Source organism: Musca vetustissima, unplaced genomic scaffold (genome assembly GCF_032173495.1).
Source record: "Musca vetustissima isolate MV318-11 ecotype Yass unplaced genomic scaffold, APGP_CSIRO_Mvet_v1 utg4481, whole genome shotgun sequence".
NCBI classification, from domain to species: domain Eukaryota; kingdom Metazoa; phylum Arthropoda; class Insecta; order Diptera; family Muscidae; genus Musca; species Musca vetustissima.
In genome coordinates, this window is record NW_026883244.1 from 336,023 (window position 1) to 355,058 (window position 19,036).

The 19,036-nt window shown below is 36.0% G+C and overlaps 2 protein-coding genes across 2 annotated transcripts in view; one reads left to right on the top strand and one right to left on the bottom strand.

Moving 5' to 3' along the window:
- The window catches only part of LOC133330094 (phosphoenolpyruvate carboxykinase [GTP]-like), a 173,672-nt gene that overhangs the window by 94,553 nt on the left and 60,083 nt on the right, over positions 1–19,036 (bottom strand). The window lies entirely within an intron of this gene.
- Positions 2,426–4,552, top strand: LOC133330107 (E3 ubiquitin-protein ligase RNF25). The gene is made up of 4 exons (XM_061538577.1): positions 2,426–2,433; positions 2,495–2,566; positions 2,673–3,516; positions 3,990–4,552. The coding sequence occupies exons 1-4, from the start codon at positions 2,426–2,428 to the stop codon at positions 4,299–4,301; spliced, it is 1,236 nt and encodes a 411-aa protein (XP_061394561.1). The 3' UTR covers positions 4,302–4,552.

Consider the following 19,036-nt stretch of genomic DNA (forward strand, 5'->3'; position numbering starts at 1 on the left):
TGTACTAAAAGGTACAAAGCTTTTTCTATGAAAAACAATGCTTTTCGCAAATTTTGTTTGACATTTGTTTTTGTATACGATAGAACGAGTAGAGGTAGAGTCCTGAAATTTTGTATGTATATTTAGCCATAAAAAATTAAAGAAGTTTTTTTTTTTCGAAACAAATGGTTGTTCTGAAAAAAGTGTTGTAGTAAAATGTACTAAATACGAAAAATTAGACACAGATATCCGAATTTTAGTATTTATCTTTGACTATGTCAAATAAAATGTATGGACATATTTTTCGAAAATTATTACTAAAAATTACTGACAGTTACATGAAATATAGTTTCCATTCCCACATTGATCTATACTAAAGCGAAGGATTATGTGAATGTTGGTTCATATACAAATAAGTGAAACTATGCAAACAAGCCGCTGAACACCGCAAGTACTAAAGTGTTGGCAATTTTAAACTCAAATGTTTCAATTTTGATGGAATTCTTAAATAAATGGCAGGTATCGGCATAATAAATTATGCGCTGTGTAAAATATTATAATACAAATTCGAACTATAAGGTTACACAAGTACTAAAACATACTACATATTTCACCATAAGTATTAAATTACCAAAAGGAATAAACAAGTATAAAAACGTATTATGGTTCTACACTGCGTATCATAACTATAGACGCACCCTTAATTCAATTGGTATGTTAGTTGACAAATAAAATGGACCCATTAAGTTATTGTTCACAATAAAACGATCAAAAACACATATTATTCAACAAAAATAATTAATTTATTCTTTATGGTTTCGCCAAATTCTGCCCTTTCAAAATTGCTGGTGTTGCATAACTATAGACGCACTTTTACAAAATTACAAAAAATTATTTTTTAAAGCTTAAATAAAATAAAATAACTTGCTAAAAAACGAGTCCTTGATTGTTGCTGCTTTCCCAAAATGGCAACAATTTGTCTTCCAAGACTTGAACGTACTCCATTGAAGACAAATTATTGCCATTTTGGGAAAGCAGCAACAATCAAGGACTCGTTTTTTAGCAGGACAACGCACCAGTTCATAAAAGTGGCCATACTCAAGTATGGTTAAAATCGAAAAATATTAAAATTTCCGACCAGAATCCGACCGAGAACATGTGTGGAATCTTGACTCGTCGTGTCTATGCAGAAAGCAGCCAATACCAAACATTATTTTATTTCCAAGAAGTGATTATCGATGAATGGCGGTCAATCGATGAAGACTTGCGAATAATTTTGATCAACAGTGTGATGGATAAAATTTTTGAACTTATTCAAAATAAGGAAGGCCCTACCCATTATTTATAAAAGTTATTTTATTTTATTTAAGCTTTAAAAATAATTTTTTTGTAATTTTGTAAAAGTGCGTCTATAGTTATGCAACACCAGCAATTTTGAAAGGGCAGAATTCGGCGAAACCATAAAGAATAAATTAATTATTTTTGTTGAATAATATGTGTTTTTGATCGTTTTATTGTGAACAATAACTTAATGGGTCCATTTTATTTGTCAACTAACATACCAATTGAATTAAGGGTGCGTCTATAGTTATGATACGCAGTGTATTTGCATTAGTCTATCGGGAGGATCGAAAGAAATGCAGAGTAAAATATGAGATTTTCTTAGAATTTTTAGGATATAAAACCTATAACTAAAATGTTTCAAATTTATACTTAATCCAAAAGTATATTGTATAGCTAAATTAATGTTTATTTATTTCAACTTTAAAAAGATACGCTAACAACGTAGCGGGCCTATGCTAGTATGACATATGGTCTGTTCCAGTACTTTTTTAATAGTAGAAATCTCAAATATAATCCACGTCAAATATAATCCACTGGATTAAAGGCGCGTTTAGACTACACGTTTTATCGTGATAATCTGCATTATCTCGATTTAATTGCTAAATCGAGCTGAATTTACCTCGATTTACCATACAAAATTAAATCCACTTATTATCTCGTATGAAAAGTACTAAATGATACTCAAGTTGGTACAAGTTGGATTTACGTGAACAGATAGAGCTAGAGTCTTTAAATTTGAAACTAAAAAGACAATTTGAAAAGAAAATCAAATTTTTATTTATAATTTTACAACAATTTTTCAACTTGGTGGGCATCAAAATTGCATCAGCGTGCATGTTTGATGCTTGTCTCTTTGCCAGATATGGAAAATCGAAAGTCGATCTTGAAAAGTCGACTTTGCGATTTTCTCAAATATCAAAACAAATCGATTTTTCGAAAATCGATTAGTCGAAAGTCGATTTACTTATCCCTATGAACGGCACAACACACAACTGTCACAACTGTAGTAGGAAGGAAGGAGTTTAAAATCGATTTTTGTGGTGGCTTGAGAAAAAAGTTGGTATGCAAAAAGTTGAACAAAGTTTTTGAGAAAAAATTGAAAATGGATGCGTAAGTGGAACTGGTCATATTTTATAAGGAATGGTAACGATGTTTCTATCAATTCATATAGGCTTTTCGACGAAGTAGAGTCTCTGGAGGCGATTTTGATGGAGGATGTAACAATACAACGAGATGGAGAAGGGTAAGAGTGTAAATTTTACAATGAGTAGAAATTTTCTAGATACAGGAAGTTTCAGTCGGAGGGTGCGTTTTACTTACTTGTTTGGCTTAATTTATTTTTTTACTAGTGTTCCAAAATTGATTGAAACAACTGTTTTTCCTGTGGTTGGTGAGGATTCTGATCAGCAATATGTCTGTGTAACATTGCAAGTCCTGCCGACACCTGGCTATCCTGATGTTAGTCCCGAATACAAGTTAGTCCGGCCACGAGGTTTGGACGATTTGCGTTTGGTTGAAATAAAAGCTGCCATAGAAAGTAAACTTAAAGAATCCGTTGGATTTCCTGTAGTATTCGATTTGATTGAATTGGTGAGGGAGCATTTAACTGGAAGTAATCTACCAAGCGGTCAGTGTGTCATTTGTCTCTATGGATTTAGTGACGGCGATGAGTTTACACGGACTGAGTGCTTCCACTATTTGCATAGCTATTGCTTGGGTCGGCATTTGAATGCTTTGCGACGAAACTATCAAGAGGAATATAACAAGCTTCCTGCTTGGCAGCAAAAAACAGCGAAACCCTTCCAAGCTCATTGTCCTGTATGCCGGGAAAACATTACGGATGAGAGTGATAGTCTCAGGTGTGCTATGCCTCCTGCTGAATTAGAAAATGCTCCTGATTTCGAACCGTCCCCAGAATTAAGGGAACTCCAACAACGAATGTCTTCTTTGTTCTTGCATCAAAAGAGTCGCGGTGCGATCATTGATTCAGAGGCTGAAGGTGGAGCAGTAATTTCTATCGAAACTGAGGAAGAAATTCGCCGACGTTTACAACGTAAACAAGAAGAGGCAGTGAATGTCGAAAGTTCTGAAAGTAGTTGCAGCAATATTAACCTTGAGCTGGGTGGAGGTTGTGGTAGTAGCAGTGGTTCGGCAACACCAGAAACTGTATCATTGGCAGAGCAACAACAGAAGGTGAGATATAAATTATTGTAAATCCTCAGAATAGCTATTAAAAAATTAGGGTACAATTAATTGTTTTGTATTAGGCAGTAAACAAAATATCGATCTGGCTTTATTTGTATTTATTTTGATATTTCTTGATGGACAACCGATCAATTTGGCATTCTGTTTCACCGCCATAATACATTTTCTGTCAGAAATTGGTTTTCTTTCATTAGCTTAGAGTACTTTTTTATTTATTTTGGTTACCATTGATTACAAAGGTTCCAAACATGATTTATGTTTAATATCATTATTGCTGACCATGTAATTTTGAATAATTTTTCAATCTTTAGAAAGTGATTTTATATTTTTATATTTTATATTTTTATATTTTTTAACAGACCTACAATTTATTTTAATATTTAATAACATTTTTGAGACTTGTAGAATATAAATACCAGTTGTTTTACAACGCTAATATTGACTTTATTTTTTATATACAGGAAGCCAATGGATCTAATATAAAAACGAATTTCGCACCTATTGTGCAGCAAACTCAAAGGGATGATCCTACTAATAATAATTATCATCATGGAAGGAGGCATTTTAGAGGCGGCAGACGGCATCATAATCACCACCACCATCATCAATCTCAAAGGGATCGTGAACGCTTTGAGCACAATCACATTCCATCAACGTCATCGTCATCATCAGCAGCTGCTGGTAATTCATCTAGTCATTCCGGTGCTTCGCAAGTGGCACAACCACATAAGCAGGGAAAGGGGCACGCAGCCGGTCACGGTCATTCCAGGTGACGATGGCCTCTCTACAAACATATAGAGCACAACGGTGAGGCGTTCATCAAGATGTTGCTCCTGCTGCTACCTTCTTCAGTCCTATTGCCATTACAACTTTGCTAATATAGTACATAGAACAAAAATTTATTATTTTTGTTGTTGAAATGACAATACTTTTGTTATTCTATTTTTAGTTAGATTTTACAGCGATAACTTATTTATTTTAATCATAGTTTTGATTAGTAATTATTTTAGGACAACATTGCACGGAGAGAACTTTAACGAACCTTACCCATTCAAACAAGAATGTTTATGGTAACTATATCTCGTCCAAAAATTTCGTTGCAATATGAAGTGTTTATTTTTAGTTAAAAAATATTTAGTAATATTTTGTATAGATTTTTATATACTGAAGCTTGCAATGAGCACATATTATTTTTTGTTTATCAAAAAACGACTGAACTTTACGCGAAGGTAGACATCATTTAAGTGGCATCTGATTGAATTAGCCTCATCATATTTGGCCCATAATAATTGATATTAATATTAAATGTGAACAAGTTGAAGGAGTCTATTATCATTATACTTACTCAATATGTCAGTAGAAAGTGGCAATCGGTCACGAGCACAAACAATTTAAAGACATCCTTTTTAATAACAACAACAACAAACCAATTTCCAATTAAAAGTCCACAACAAGAAGACATTTCGATATTCCCTTATACGAGAAAACAAAAATAATATTGAATGTAGTATGTTTGAATTACGTGTCAAAACTAAAATACTTAAATAAAATCAAAATAAATGCATCCCACTAAATATATTTTGTTTTTGGTTTGATCGAAATAACAAATCGAAATAGAAATAACAATATCTTCATGCGTGTCAATTGAAAACGGCGAAAATGAATGAAGGTTAGGTTAGGGATGTACGGTTGTTGTAACAACCGTCCACTCGGAAACTATGTCCATTGTAATCATCCTTTATGTATAAGTATACCTATAAAGAAAAAAAAAGTGGAAGAGTAGAGAGAAAAATAGTGAGAAAAAGGGGGCGGAAGAGAGATTATTTTAGTCAAGTCAATTTTTTGACAAAGCCTAGGATTTGGTTAGGGTCTATTTTGGAGAAGAAGACTAGATTATCAATTTCATAAGATCCAAACTGTTTATGTCTTCTGCTGATCAGCGATGGACATTTGCAGAGGATGTGCTCAATTGTTTCCAGTTCTTCTTCGTCCTCACATAGACGAAAGTAATCCTCTCCACTGGAGTCCCACTTAGAAGTGAGAGATCTAACTTTGCAGTGACCAGTAATAATCCCCACAACGATTTTGATGTCCCTCTTGCTGTGATCCAGAAGCGAAGATGTTCTTTTACAAGAGAATTCTGGCCAGATAGATTTAGGATTCTGCAAGCAGGTTCCCTTAGCCATCTGTTACCAACTACTTCGCAATGGAACGCACGGATTCTGCCAATGAAATAACTAATGGGGTTTCACAGATCTCTCAATCAGAATACTGGACGACTGTGACCTCCCTCGAGCAAGCTCGTCGGCTATCTCAGCATAGCCAAACTATTTGTCGTATATCATTCAGAGCGGTCTTACAATCATGAACTGCTTTCGATTTTATTGTATGCGACTTCACCGCTTTCAGGGCCGCCTGACTATCTACATAAATAGTCACCGGTCCCGTAATGTCGGCATTAATTGCTTTTACTATCTCGGCCGCTTTCGTGATTGCGAGAATCTCTGCTTGAAAAACGCTATAGTCATTGTTGAGTTTATATGAGTTCTGTATACCTAATTCCTACGCCTGCGCCAGTGCCTTCCTCCATCTTGGACATATCTGTGAAGATTGACAGACCTGGCAGAGGTAGGGAGCCACTAGTCCAGGATTCCCTACTAAGAAATTTAACTTTGATGTCATTAAAGTCCCTATGGGGGGAATATAATCACTGATATGACTATCCCCCCTAAAAAGGTCATAACCTGGAGTTATGTTTAGGATGCTGGCATGACCATAGTTCAGCGATTTCAAGGCATCTGTTTCCCGGAGTCTCAGGGCACACCTGGCCGCCTGGAATTTGATCAGAATATCCAATGGTTGGAGTTTCAAGATTGCATTCAAGGCTGTCTGTGGTGTACTTCTTAATGCTCCGGTGATCAGAATTGAAGCCGATTGCTGTACTATGCTCAGTTTTGTCAGCAGCTTCTTTTTGTTCACCCCCTCCCACCAGACAAGACAACCATAAGTAAGTATGGGTAAAACAATCGTCGTATACAGCCAGTGTATAATTCCGGGTCTCAATCCCCAACTCTTGCCTATGGAGTTCTTGCATGAATAGAGTGCCAGCAATCCCTTCTTGGAGCGTTCCTCAACATTCCTATTCCACAGTAACTTGTGGTCTAGGATAGTGCCAAGATATTTAGCTTCATCAGAAAGGGTTAAAGTCACTCCAAGTGATGGCAGGCGGAAACTAGGAATTTTGTGCTTCCTAGTGAAGACCACCAGTTCGGTTTTAGTGGGGTTTACACCAATACCTTTGGTGCAAGCCCAATTTGACAGAGTTGAAAGGACACCCTCCAGGATGTCTGATATTGTCGTTATAAACTTACCCCCAACCAGCAAGACTACATCATCGGCATAGGCTACAACCTTTATCCTGGTATGATTGAATTTCATAAGTATATCATTTATCACCAGAAGCCACAATAGGGGGGAAAGTACTCCTCCCTGAGGTGTGCCTCTGTTGACAGATTTCCTCACGGAACTCTCTCCTAAGGATGAGTTGATAATTCTGGTGTCCAGCATTCTATCAATCCATTCCGTAAGGAGTGAGGGGATACCTATGCCTACGAGAGCAGAATGGATTGCCTCTAGCTTCGCATTGTTGAAAGCTCCTTCGATATCAAGGAATGCTGCCAACGTGTAGCCAGAGGACTCCATATTTTTCTCGATACATCCAACCACCTCATGCAGAGCTGTATCCACTGATCTGCCTTTGATGTAGGCATGCTGGAATTTACTAAGATTACTACGGTCAATGGTATTTCTAATTTCTGAGTCTAGTAACCTTTCTAAAGTTTTTAGTAGAAAGGAAGGAAGGCTAATCGGTCTATAGTCTTTAGGTAACGTACTCGGCTTCCCGGCTTTCGGGATGAAGGTCACGGTAACCTCTTTCAAAAGACTTGGTATGTATGACAGAAGTAAACAAGCTCTAAAAATGTCCTGCAGAAATGATATTATACGTTCATCTGCGTGTTGCAGCATGGCCGGTATTATACCATCTGGACCAGGAGATTTATAGGGTTGAAAACTGTTTATCGCCCATATCAGTTTTGGGTATCTTATATCATCTTCTCCTCTTCTCTCGTCCGAACTGTAGGCTGATGCACACACTGCGCATCTTCCCTATAGTCCTTGCAACCAGGAAAGTGGGTTGATGATAGAAGATCAATAGTCTCACTACCAGAGTTTGTCCACGTACCATCACTTCGCTTAATACTTCCTATGGATTTTGGATCCTTAGATAGTACTCTGCGGAATCTGGCCGCTTCGTTGACTCCTTCGATCGACTCACTATAGCAGACCCAAGATTCACGTTTAGCTTTCTTGATTTCGCCCTTGTACCTATTGAATTGTCTTTTATAAACATCCCAATCTGTACTGAGCTTTGTCTTACTAGCTCTATTATAAGCTTTCCTTGCAGCCTTCCGCAAAGTTGCAAGGTCTTGTGACCACCATACCAGCTGAGATTTTTTCCGAGGGTATGTTAGGGAAAAGAAGCCTCAAAGCTCTCCAGAAGAGTGGCCGTGACATTTTTCACAGCTAATTCAACATCCTCAGTCGTTTTGAGATCATTACGATGAATGAAACAAATTTTTTTAATGGAACGAAAAATATTTTTTTTTAGAAGATGATGAGTTATATTGGACCACGTTTAGGGTACCGCCCAATTTTCGGTCTTTTGCGGTTCTTGAGCGCGTTTGTGAACAGAATTCGCTGAAATTTGGTACAATGGGCTCTTATTGGACACCAAATTTCTTCACTAAAACTTATAACAGTATCCCCCAATTTTCGGTATTTTGGTGTTGTTCATGGTTTTTTTTTGACTAAATTCGCTTTAATTCGTTATTTTGTTGTTCTTGTTGTAACAGGTTGGCTTTTGATGAAAGTTCTTTCCTGAAAAATGTTGATAGAAAAGAAAACGGAAGAAGGAAAATATATTAATTAATTAGGAATTCGGATTTGAAGATGGTAGCCGGAGAAATTGTGCCACCTCTATTGGATTTAGCCATAAGTCTATGGGCAATAGACTCGTAGGCTCGGACGGACAATTGAATAAATGGTGTGTGTCGTGAGGGCTTTGCTGGCAGGAGGGACAGCTGTTTAGGGTTCCGGGGACAATGCGCTCTCGATACGAGTTGAGTACATTGCTGTATCCGGACCTTAGTTGTGTCAGAATTTTTTTTTTCGGTCCCGTGGGGGCGACCTCCCTATATCGAAGGGAACGCGAAACCCCATAGTCCGGACTATGGAGGGGTTAATAAATGGTGGGATGACCGGCTACATATTTTATCAGCCGGCATAGACTACTATAAATAAACACATATATATTTAAAGTAAATACAGAATCACTCTAATATTTAAAAACTACACATCTGGCACTCTGCTACATACGCAATAGTAATTTTTTTATTATATCTAATGGTTCAGTCAGTGATAAGCTACTATATATATTGTTAAATATTTCACACAAAGTTCGCATTGGACTACTAGCTCGAACATCTGGCAGTGACTCTAGTAGAGGATTCCTCATTGATGGAAGCGAAATCGGACTCGTCTATCTGGTTTGCAATAAGAACACCGCGAGGATCATTTGAAATCGCCAAGAACAAGTTTATTATCTTCCTGCAGCAGATGGATGATGCTTGGATGATAACTAGCCCCAATATTGTTGACGGGCGGAATATATACATTGACAATTTCAGCATCGTCGGAATGAACTGAAATGCTCAAAACCTCCAGGAAAGGATCAGACTGGGAAGGAGAGGGAGGGGTAGTCAGAGTATATCTGACATCTCGCTGGATGATGAATGCGAGTCCCCGCCATGGTCTCTATCTCTGTCTCGCCGAATGATATTGTATTTCCCGGAGGAGGATAAGGAACAACTACTGGTCAGCTTCGTTTCTTGCAAGGCTGCAATGAGGATGTTGTTTTCATGCATAAACTTTGTGATCTCAATTACCTTATTCCTAAGACCATTACAATTAAATTGCATGATTTGGAATGAGGTATTTGGATCACTCCCCTGCATGGACTGCTGCTGTGGAGGCAGGCGGTGGAGTTATTCGGCGAACGGAAAACCTGCCTGTAACGCTGTTGTCTGAATGGGAAGTTTTGAGCATTCGTTGTTGGAATAGGACGACTAGAAGGAGTGCTAGTCGGAACACTAGAATGAATTCTACTTGATGAATGGCTAGACGGAGTGCTAGCCGTAAAACAGGAAGAGAAGCTAGTAGAATAACTAACTTCACTACCAGTAGCTAGCCGTAGTACGCGAATCACTAGTAGAATAACTAGTGGAACTACCAGCATTGGAACTGGTAGGAGTTCTGCTTAACGGAAAACTAGCCGGGGAGCTAGCAGCAGAACTGGAGGAAGAGCTAATGGAATAACTAGCTCCACCATTAGTACTCACACTAGTAGCAGTACTACTGGATGGAAAACTAGACGGAGTGCTAGCCGTAGTACTGGAAGGATTCCACTGGATTCTAGCGGATATTGCTGGATTGTTAGTGCAGCATTCGGCTACAAAGCCTGGATTCAAATTCCTGTGTGAACGCAGGGTGGTACATCTTCTCATATGGCACAAGTTTCTGCAAACATTGCTCCTCACAGATGTCATATTTCTCCGTATGATTTCCCCGCAAACCGAACAGTTCCACTTGGAGTTCTGGGCAGGTTGCTGAGAAGGGATGAAATTTCTCGGGGCTGTTGGAGTTGAGGTGCTGGATGTCGAAGGCTGCAGGCAACAGCTGGCAATGAAGCTGAGCACCTCCTCAGGTGACACTAATTGTTGCAAACATTGCATCGAACAGAGGTGGAATTTGCAGTGATGCGTTGATGACACACTGAACAAAACCAGACATCAGGGCCTGGGTTTTGTTCAACGCCGGCACGGATTAAAATTATGGCGAGCAAAGCTGCCGACATGAATTGCTCACCTGTGGAAAAAACTTTCGTTTTGTACAGCTGTCGCTGAGTTGACAATCCCTGGCCGAGTCGAACTCGGGTCGTTCCGGAGAGTAGATCCGATTGTCGTGGGAACGTCGTTATTTTGTAGTCGTATATGGTAAAAATTACTCTCCCAAAAATTGTTAATATTCGTCCCTTTTAGGGGTAATCTCCATGTAACCCCATTTTTATATTCAAATAGTTACCATATTTTTTCCGCGTTTTAAAAAAATGTTCCACCAAACCATACGTCGTCAAAATCGGTTTAAATTTTGGAATTTGCGATTTTAGGAAATATCTCTGGTTACAATAATCGCATGGTACAATTGTTGGCATTGGTATACTTTTTGGTATGTTCCTTATATTTTCATTTCAAGGGTGTCCAGGGTTCGGCCCGGCCGAACTATCACTTTTTTCACTTGTTGTCTTTTCCTTTAAATTGTCATATTGAATCTGTTGAAACTGCAATGCCTACATTATAAACAATGTATGAATACTGATAATTATTTAACGATTTGTGGAAATTTTGTGAAATAAATTAAAGGAAATTGAAGTTTAATTGTAGTGGTCATCCCTCGACAGAAAGTGAAACAATAACTCACTTGATGCCGAGTGATAAATCTGGCGACTGAGCTGTAATGATATTTTAGAATTTTCTGGAGTTCCGTATTTCGACGATAATTAGGGCGTCGTGGTAAAAAAAAACAGATCTAACTTTTACAATAAGGACAAATACCAATTAGCTTTAAAAACCACCAACAGTGTCAACAATATGTTCAGCAAAACAAAAACGTAGTTTATAGGATAGCATGTAATGGTAACGAATCCGAGGTATGCCAAAAGGTATATATTGGCACAACAAAAACAAAATTAAAAACTCGACTTTCCGGACATAAATCCGATCAAAAATCTGACAAGCCACTAGAACAAAAGACAGCGCTAGCAGCTCATTGCACGTTAACTGGCCACAAACCAAACTTCAAAGATATCGACATTGTAGCACAAGAAAATAATTACAGAAGACGATTCACATTAGAAATGTTACAAAGAATTAACTACAAAACTGACACGGACCACTGTGCACATATCTATAGGAACTTAGTGCATAAACATAGACATAAGAAAACTTAGCTTGACTGTGACGTTTAATTTAAGTAGACGCTTTTCCTTGACAAATTAAAAAAAAAAACTTTGTAAGATTCGTGTGTTTTATAATTTTCGTGTTTCAATATGTAACCAATTGTTTATTTTGTAACAGATCCCTGATGATGATTGTCGATGACAATCGAAATATTGGAAGAATAAAAAACTAAATAAAACATAAACAAAAGTTTTTCATTGACCTTTAGCCGAAACATCATCAAAAAAATTAACAATTTGCTAGGTCAACTATAAATACCAACAGAAAAAAACATAATGGTAGAGCCGACCCAAACAAATTCCACGAAGACTGAGTTTGTACTCTTCAAGCACTCTGGAAGCAAATGACTCGAACTATCATTGATCCTGACGTAAAAAAGTCAATGAGCGCACAAAGAGAGGTAATATAAAATTTTTTGCAAGAATTGGACGACACATTTGTACACATCTTTTTTTTACGAACGTTCTCACGCCTCACTTTCCCACCCCTGCCGACCGAGGGGGCGACCTCCCCTTTCGTAGGGATCGCGTACACACCATAATCCGTATCATGGTGGAATATGAGAAGGGAATAGAAAACCAGCTACAGAATCTACTCCAACAGGCAGTTTATTATTAAGTTGCACTACTCATTTAAAAATACAATTATATTGGATTTTATAAGTTCAACATTCTGGCTAAAATTACTGAGTGGATATCCCATAGAATAATTTGTGCGATGAAAATCTACATATAATAGTTGATAATATCTACTAGATCGAAAAGAAACATTTATTCTAATAGATGAAATTAGGAAATCAGAGTGTATATTACCATTTAATATTTTTAGTACCATCATATTGTTCAACAATATACTTTTTAATGTAGGTAACCGAATTACTAACATAAGGGTATAGCAGCGATTTTTACACAAATGTTGGTCGATTAAACGGATGAAAGAATGATGCTTTCACGAAAGCAACTGAGGATGTTGTGGAGGTGGATCGGTCATACTGTGTGATGATTACGATGACACGGCAGATATAGCATACCAACAAGAACTGCATAGTCAACATTATGTCTACCACAATTTCCCCCTATTATAGTACAATCGAAATTGTTTATAACGACGAAATCCCAAAGTTACGAATTTCTGCCCACACAAAAGAATATCGTTTGTAACGTCGACACATCGGTTGAAACAATTTTTTTTGGAAAACAATTTGAATTTTCCTGTAACGAACTACTAACAAAAATATTTCGTACAAAATATCCAACACACAGCCTGTTCGAAGCTATTATTATGGTTTATTACTTTGTTCTTAAAGGGACCCCCCATTCTCGGTTTCAAAAAATTTAATTTTGTATTTTGATTTAATTCGAATCTACAATAATTCAAGAATATCCCTATGAAATTTCAAGTGATGTATTGTGCTAGCATCAAGAGGGCTTCTCAAACTTTAAACGCATTTTTCTCCAAACGTCATTTTTGCGAATGGAGGGCACGATAACTCAAAAACTAATAATCCGAACGATTCCAAATTTTAAATCCAATCGGTCAAGATTTTTCTTATTTTTTAACTCGGTTTGTGGTAAAAAAATAGGCGATTTTCCAAAAATATTTTTTGGATTCCGATGTTCCAGTGAGGAATGATAACTCCTCACTCCGCCCGCCATCAAAAATAAGGACTTTTCTTTAGACCCATAAAACAACAAACTGTAGTTTGAAATGTTCGCTATTTAGAAAATTTGTATTAACGGCACCCAAATGTATATTATCTAAAGCTTTTATGTATTCTAATGATAGACAAATCTTTATATAATTGCATATAAATATCTCTCAATTAACACTCCTTTATTTAATTTTTTTCTGTAAAAAAACAACATTTATTAAAAATTTATTACGAAATATAGATATATCTAGGTTTATAAGGGAGATACCATAAAAAGTATATCAATATTGATCATGGTAGAAAGATTTGCTACACAATGTCAAAATACTAAATTACAGTCAACTCGGTTGAAGAATGTGCCCATACTCCCCAAAATACCGAAAATTAGGAGCTATATCAGCCTTATTCTGTATATTCGCTAGCGAGATTTCTCGCATGTAAAAAATGTTTCGCATTCACACTCTCGACTTATTCTGAATGAATAGCGAGAAGCAAAAAATGCGAGATGCGGATTCGATTTTTGAAAATTGTGGTTGAAAAGAAGGTACGTGTTGCCATATTGTAATTTAAGTTGTAATGTGTGTTGCCCCATTGTAATTTAATTTTGTAATATTTTTCATTATCTTCAGTAGTAACAAAAATTGTTAATATTCGTCCCTTTTAGGGGTAATCTCCATGTAACCCCATTTTTATATTCAAATAGTTACCATATTTTTTCCGCGTTTTAAAAAAATGTTCCACCAAACCATACGTCGTCAAAATCGGTTTAAATTTTGGAATTTGCGATTTTAGGAAATATCTCTGGTTACAATAATCGCATGGTACAATTGTTGGCATTGGTATACTTTTTGGTATGTTCCTTATATTTTCATTTCAAGGGTGTCCAGGGTTCGGCCCGGCCGAACTATCACTTTTTTCACTTGTTGTCTTTTCCTTTAAATTGTCATATTGAATCTGTTGAAACTGCAATGCCTACATTATAAACAATGTATGAATACTGATAATTATTTAACGATTTGTGGAAATTTTGTGAAATAAATTAAAGGAAATTGAAGTTTAATTGTAGTGGTCATCCCTCGACAGAAAGTGAAACAATAACACACTTGATGCCGAGTGATAAATCTGGCGACTGAGCTGTAATGATATTTTAGAATTTTCTGGAGTTCCGTATTTCGACGATAATTAGGGCGTCGTGGTAAAAAAAAACAGATCTAACTTTTACAATAAGGACAAATACCAATTAGCTTTAAAAACCACCAACAGTGTCAACAATATGTTCAGCAAAACAAAAACGTAGTTTATAGGATAGCATGTAATGGTAACGAATCCGAGGTATGCCAAAAGGTATATATTGGCACAACAAAAACAAAATTAAAAACTCGACTTTCCGGACATAAATCCGATCAAAAATCTGACAAGCCACTAGAACAAAAGACAGCGCTAGCAGCTCATTGCACGTTAACTGGCCACAAACCAAACTTCAAAGATATCGACATTGTAGCACAAGAAAATAATTACAGAAGACGATTCACATTAGAAATGTTACAAAGAATTAACTACAAAACTGACACGGACCACTGTGCACATATCTATAGGAACTTAGTGCATAAACATAGACATAAGAAAACTTAGCTTGACTGTGACGTTTAATTTAAGTAGACGCTTTTCCTTGACAAATTAAAAAAAAAAACTTTGTAAGATTCGTGTGTTTTATAATTTTCGTGTTTCAATATGTAACCAATTGTTTATTTTGTAACAGATCCCTGATGATGATTGTCGATGACAATCGAAATATTGGAAGAATAAAAAACTAAATAAAACATAAACAAAAGTTTTTCATTGACCTTTAGCCGAAACATCATCAAAAAAATTAACAATTTGCTAGGTCAACTATAAATACCAACAGAAAAAAACATAATGGTAGAGCCGACCCAAACAAATTCCACGAAGACTGAGTTTGTACTCTTCAAGCACTCTGGAAGCAAATGACTCGAACTATCATTGATCCTGACGTAAAAAAGTCAATGAGCGCACAAAGAGAGGTAATATAAAATTTTTTGCAAGAATTGGACGACACATTTGTACACATCTTTTTTTTACGAACGTTCTCACGCCTCACTTTCCCACCCCTGCCGACCGAGGGGGCGACCTCCCCTTTCGTAGGGATCGCGTACACACCATAATCAGCATTATGGTGGAATATGAGAAGGGAATAGAAAACCAGCAACAGAATCTACTCCAACAGGCAGTTTATTATTAAGTTGCACTACTCATTTAAAAATACAATTATATTGGATTTTATAAGTTCAACATTCTGGCTAAAATTACTGAGTGGATATCCCATAGAATAATTTGTGCGATGAAAATCTACATATAATAGTTGATAATATCTACTAGATCGAAAAGAAACATTTATTCTAATAGATGAAATTAGGAAATCAGAGTGTATATTACCATTTAATATTTTTAGTACCATCATATTGTTCAACAATATACTTTTTAATGTAGGTAACCGAATTACTAACATAAGGGTATAGCAGCGATTTTTACACAAATGTTGGTCGATTAAACGGATGAAAGAATGATGCTTTCACGAAAGCAACTGAGGATGTTGTGGAGGTGGATCGGTCATACTGTGTGATGATTACGATGACACGGCAGATATAGCATACCAACAAGAACTGCATAGTCAACATTATGTCTACCACAATTTCCCCCTATTATAGTACAATCGAAATTGTTTATAACGACGAAATCCCAAAGTTACGAATTTCTGCCCACACAAAAGAATATCGTTTGTAACGTCGACACATCGGTTGAAACAATTTTTTTTGGAAAACAATTTGAATTTTCCTGTAACGAACTACTAACAAAAATATTTCGTACAAAATATCCAACACACAGCCTGTTCGAAGCTATTATTATGGTTTATTACTTTGTTCTTAAAGGGACCCCCCATTCTCGGTTTCAAAAAATTTAATTTTGTATTTTGATTTAATTCGAATCTACAATAATTCAAGAATATCCCTATGAAATTTCAAGTGATGTATTGTGCTAGCATCAAGAGGGCTTCTCAAACTTTAAACGCATTTTTCTCCAAACGTCATTTTTGCGAATGGAGGGCACGATAACTCAAAAACTAATAATCCGAACGATTCCAAATTTTAAATCCAATCGGTCAAGATTTTTCTTATTTTTTAACTCGGTTTGTGGTAAAAAAATAGGCGATTTTCCAAAAATATTTTTTGGATTCCGATGTTCCAGTGAGGAATGATAACTCCTCACTCCGCCCGCCATCAAAAATAAGGACTTTTCTTTAGACCCATAAAACAACAAACTGTAGTTTGAAATGTTCGCTATTTAGAAAATTTGTATTAACGGCACCCAAATGTATATTATCTAAAGCTTTTATGTATTCTAATGATAGACAAATCTTTATATAATTGCATATAAATATCTCTCAATTAACACTCCTTTATTTAATTTTTTTTCTGTAAAAAAACAACATTTATTAAAAATTTATTACGAAATATAGATATATCTAGGTTTATAAGGGAGATACCATAAAAAGTATATCAATATTGATCATGGTAGAAAGATTTGCTACACAATGTCAAAATACTAAATTACAGTCAACTCGGTTGAAGAATGTGCCCATACTCCCCAAAATACCGAAAATTAGGAGCTATATCAGCCTTATTCTGTATATTCGCTAGCGAGATTTCTCGCATGTAAAAAATGTTTCGCATTCACACTCTCGACTTATTCTGAATGAATAGCGAGAAGCAAAAAATGCGAGATGCGGATTCGATTTTTGAAAATTGTGGTTGAAAAGAAGGTACGTGTTGCCATATTGTAATTTAAGTTGTAATGTGTGTTGCCCCATTGTAATTTAATTTTGTAATATTTTTCATTATCTTCAGTAGTGTTGGCGGGTTATTTGGGATACCATTTGTATTTTATTTTGCAAAATAGTCAGGCTGAATCCCAGTTTGTTGTTTTTATAAAAATAAACAACTATTTATTAGTGCGGAATGTATGGCATTATCCGCCTAGGGGTAAGGCGGGGAAGACTATAGTTTCGGATCTCGCCACTGATCCTCATCAGTTCCCTTAGTTTTTTGTTGGGATATTCTCCCCAGAAGCTATTTATAGCTTCTTTACAAAAAACCTTTCAAACCCAAATGTCTCTTGTGACAATTACCAGCGATACGACCCCAATGAGAAGTTCGTTTCATTGGCACCTGACTTCGTGGTCAGCAAGGCATTTGCAGACAACTACAATACATTTCCATTTACAATGCACATAACGTTGTTGTTGGTATTACTAGTTAAAGCAATAAACCATATAGTATGACCGTGCCTTCGTCTACAACTTCAGTGGAGTTGGCGGGTTATTTGGGATACCATTTGTATTTTGTTTTTGCAAAATAGTCAGGCTGAATCCCAGTTTGTTGCTTTTATAAAAAAAAACAACTATTTATTAGTGGGGAATGTATGACATTGTCCGCCGAGGGGTAAGGCAGGGAAGACTGTAGTTTCGGATCTCGCCACTGATCCTCATCAGTTTCCTTTATTTTTTGTTGGGATATTCTTCCCTGTATAGTCTTCCCTGCCTTACCCCTCGGCGGACAATGCCATACATTCCCCACTAATAAATAGTTGTTTTTTATAAAAACAACAAACTGGGATTTAGCCTGACTATTTTGCAAAAACAAAATGTTTCATTATTTTATTTTTTAAAAATAATTTGTTCCTTTTTGTTGTTATTTAAACTTTATAACAATATAAATATGAAATTTTAACAATCCGCTGTAAAACTGCTATGTAATTAAAAGAAAATAAATTAAAGTTTGAAAATATGGCAACATACAATATGGCATGTGAAACAGCTGTTTATTGTTTTGATGCAATTTGGTGCAACAACTACAACAGATTGAATTAAATTAATTTGCAGTTTATTATTTCACACCATAATTGTGTGCCATTTTATTTAATTTCGATATTTTATGTCCTCAAATTCTTAAAGTGACCAATTATTTTATGACCTGCTCCTCCTCTTTTTTAATTGTTCTTTAATAATTCTTATATGAGTTTTCACTGTTAAGCGGCTCATCTGGCAAATTTGGCTATGTTGTTTTTTCATAATTTTTAATATTTTTTCTGGAGAGACAGATCCTCACACAAAATGTCTTTATTTCGCTTCTAAATTGTATCAAACTCGGCTTAAATATTCCTTATTGCCTTTATAGATTCGGTGGCAATATTTAGTTGATCATGCATCGTTATCAATAGGATTTCCAATGGCATATTATTTGTTGTTTTTGAGTTAAAAATATGCATAAAACCATTTATAATATTCAAAATCGTCATAAATTTATTAGCGAAAGATTTCGCACAAATGTCATCACATTCTCGCACTCTCTGTAATCAGAATACCTAATTTTTCCCCAAAGCGGATTTTTTCGCTTTCGAACTTCATTCAGAATAAGGCGAAAGCGAGAATGCGAAAAAATTCACTGTAAAATGTTGTTCAGAATAAGTCGAAGGGAAAATGCGAGTAAATTCACGTGGAATTGACACCCAGAATAAGGCTGTATATATCAAAAAAAATGAACCAATATGATAGATCTTGGTTGAAAGATGTGTCCCATCCAATGAAAACACACCAAGTATTGTCAATTTGATTGAAAAACGTGCCCAAAATACCGTATAATAAATC

Bases quoted from the DNA above. Each gene is read 5' to 3' on its own strand.
- LOC133330107 (XM_061538577.1), top strand. The intron at 2,567-2,672 runs GTAAGAGTGTAA...TTTTTTTACTAG, and splicing joins ATACAACGAGATGGAGAAGG to TGTTCCAAAATTGATTGAAA. The intron at 3,517-3,989 runs GTGAGATATAAA...TTTTATATACAG, and splicing joins TGGCAGAGCAACAACAGAAG to GAAGCCAATGGATCTAATAT.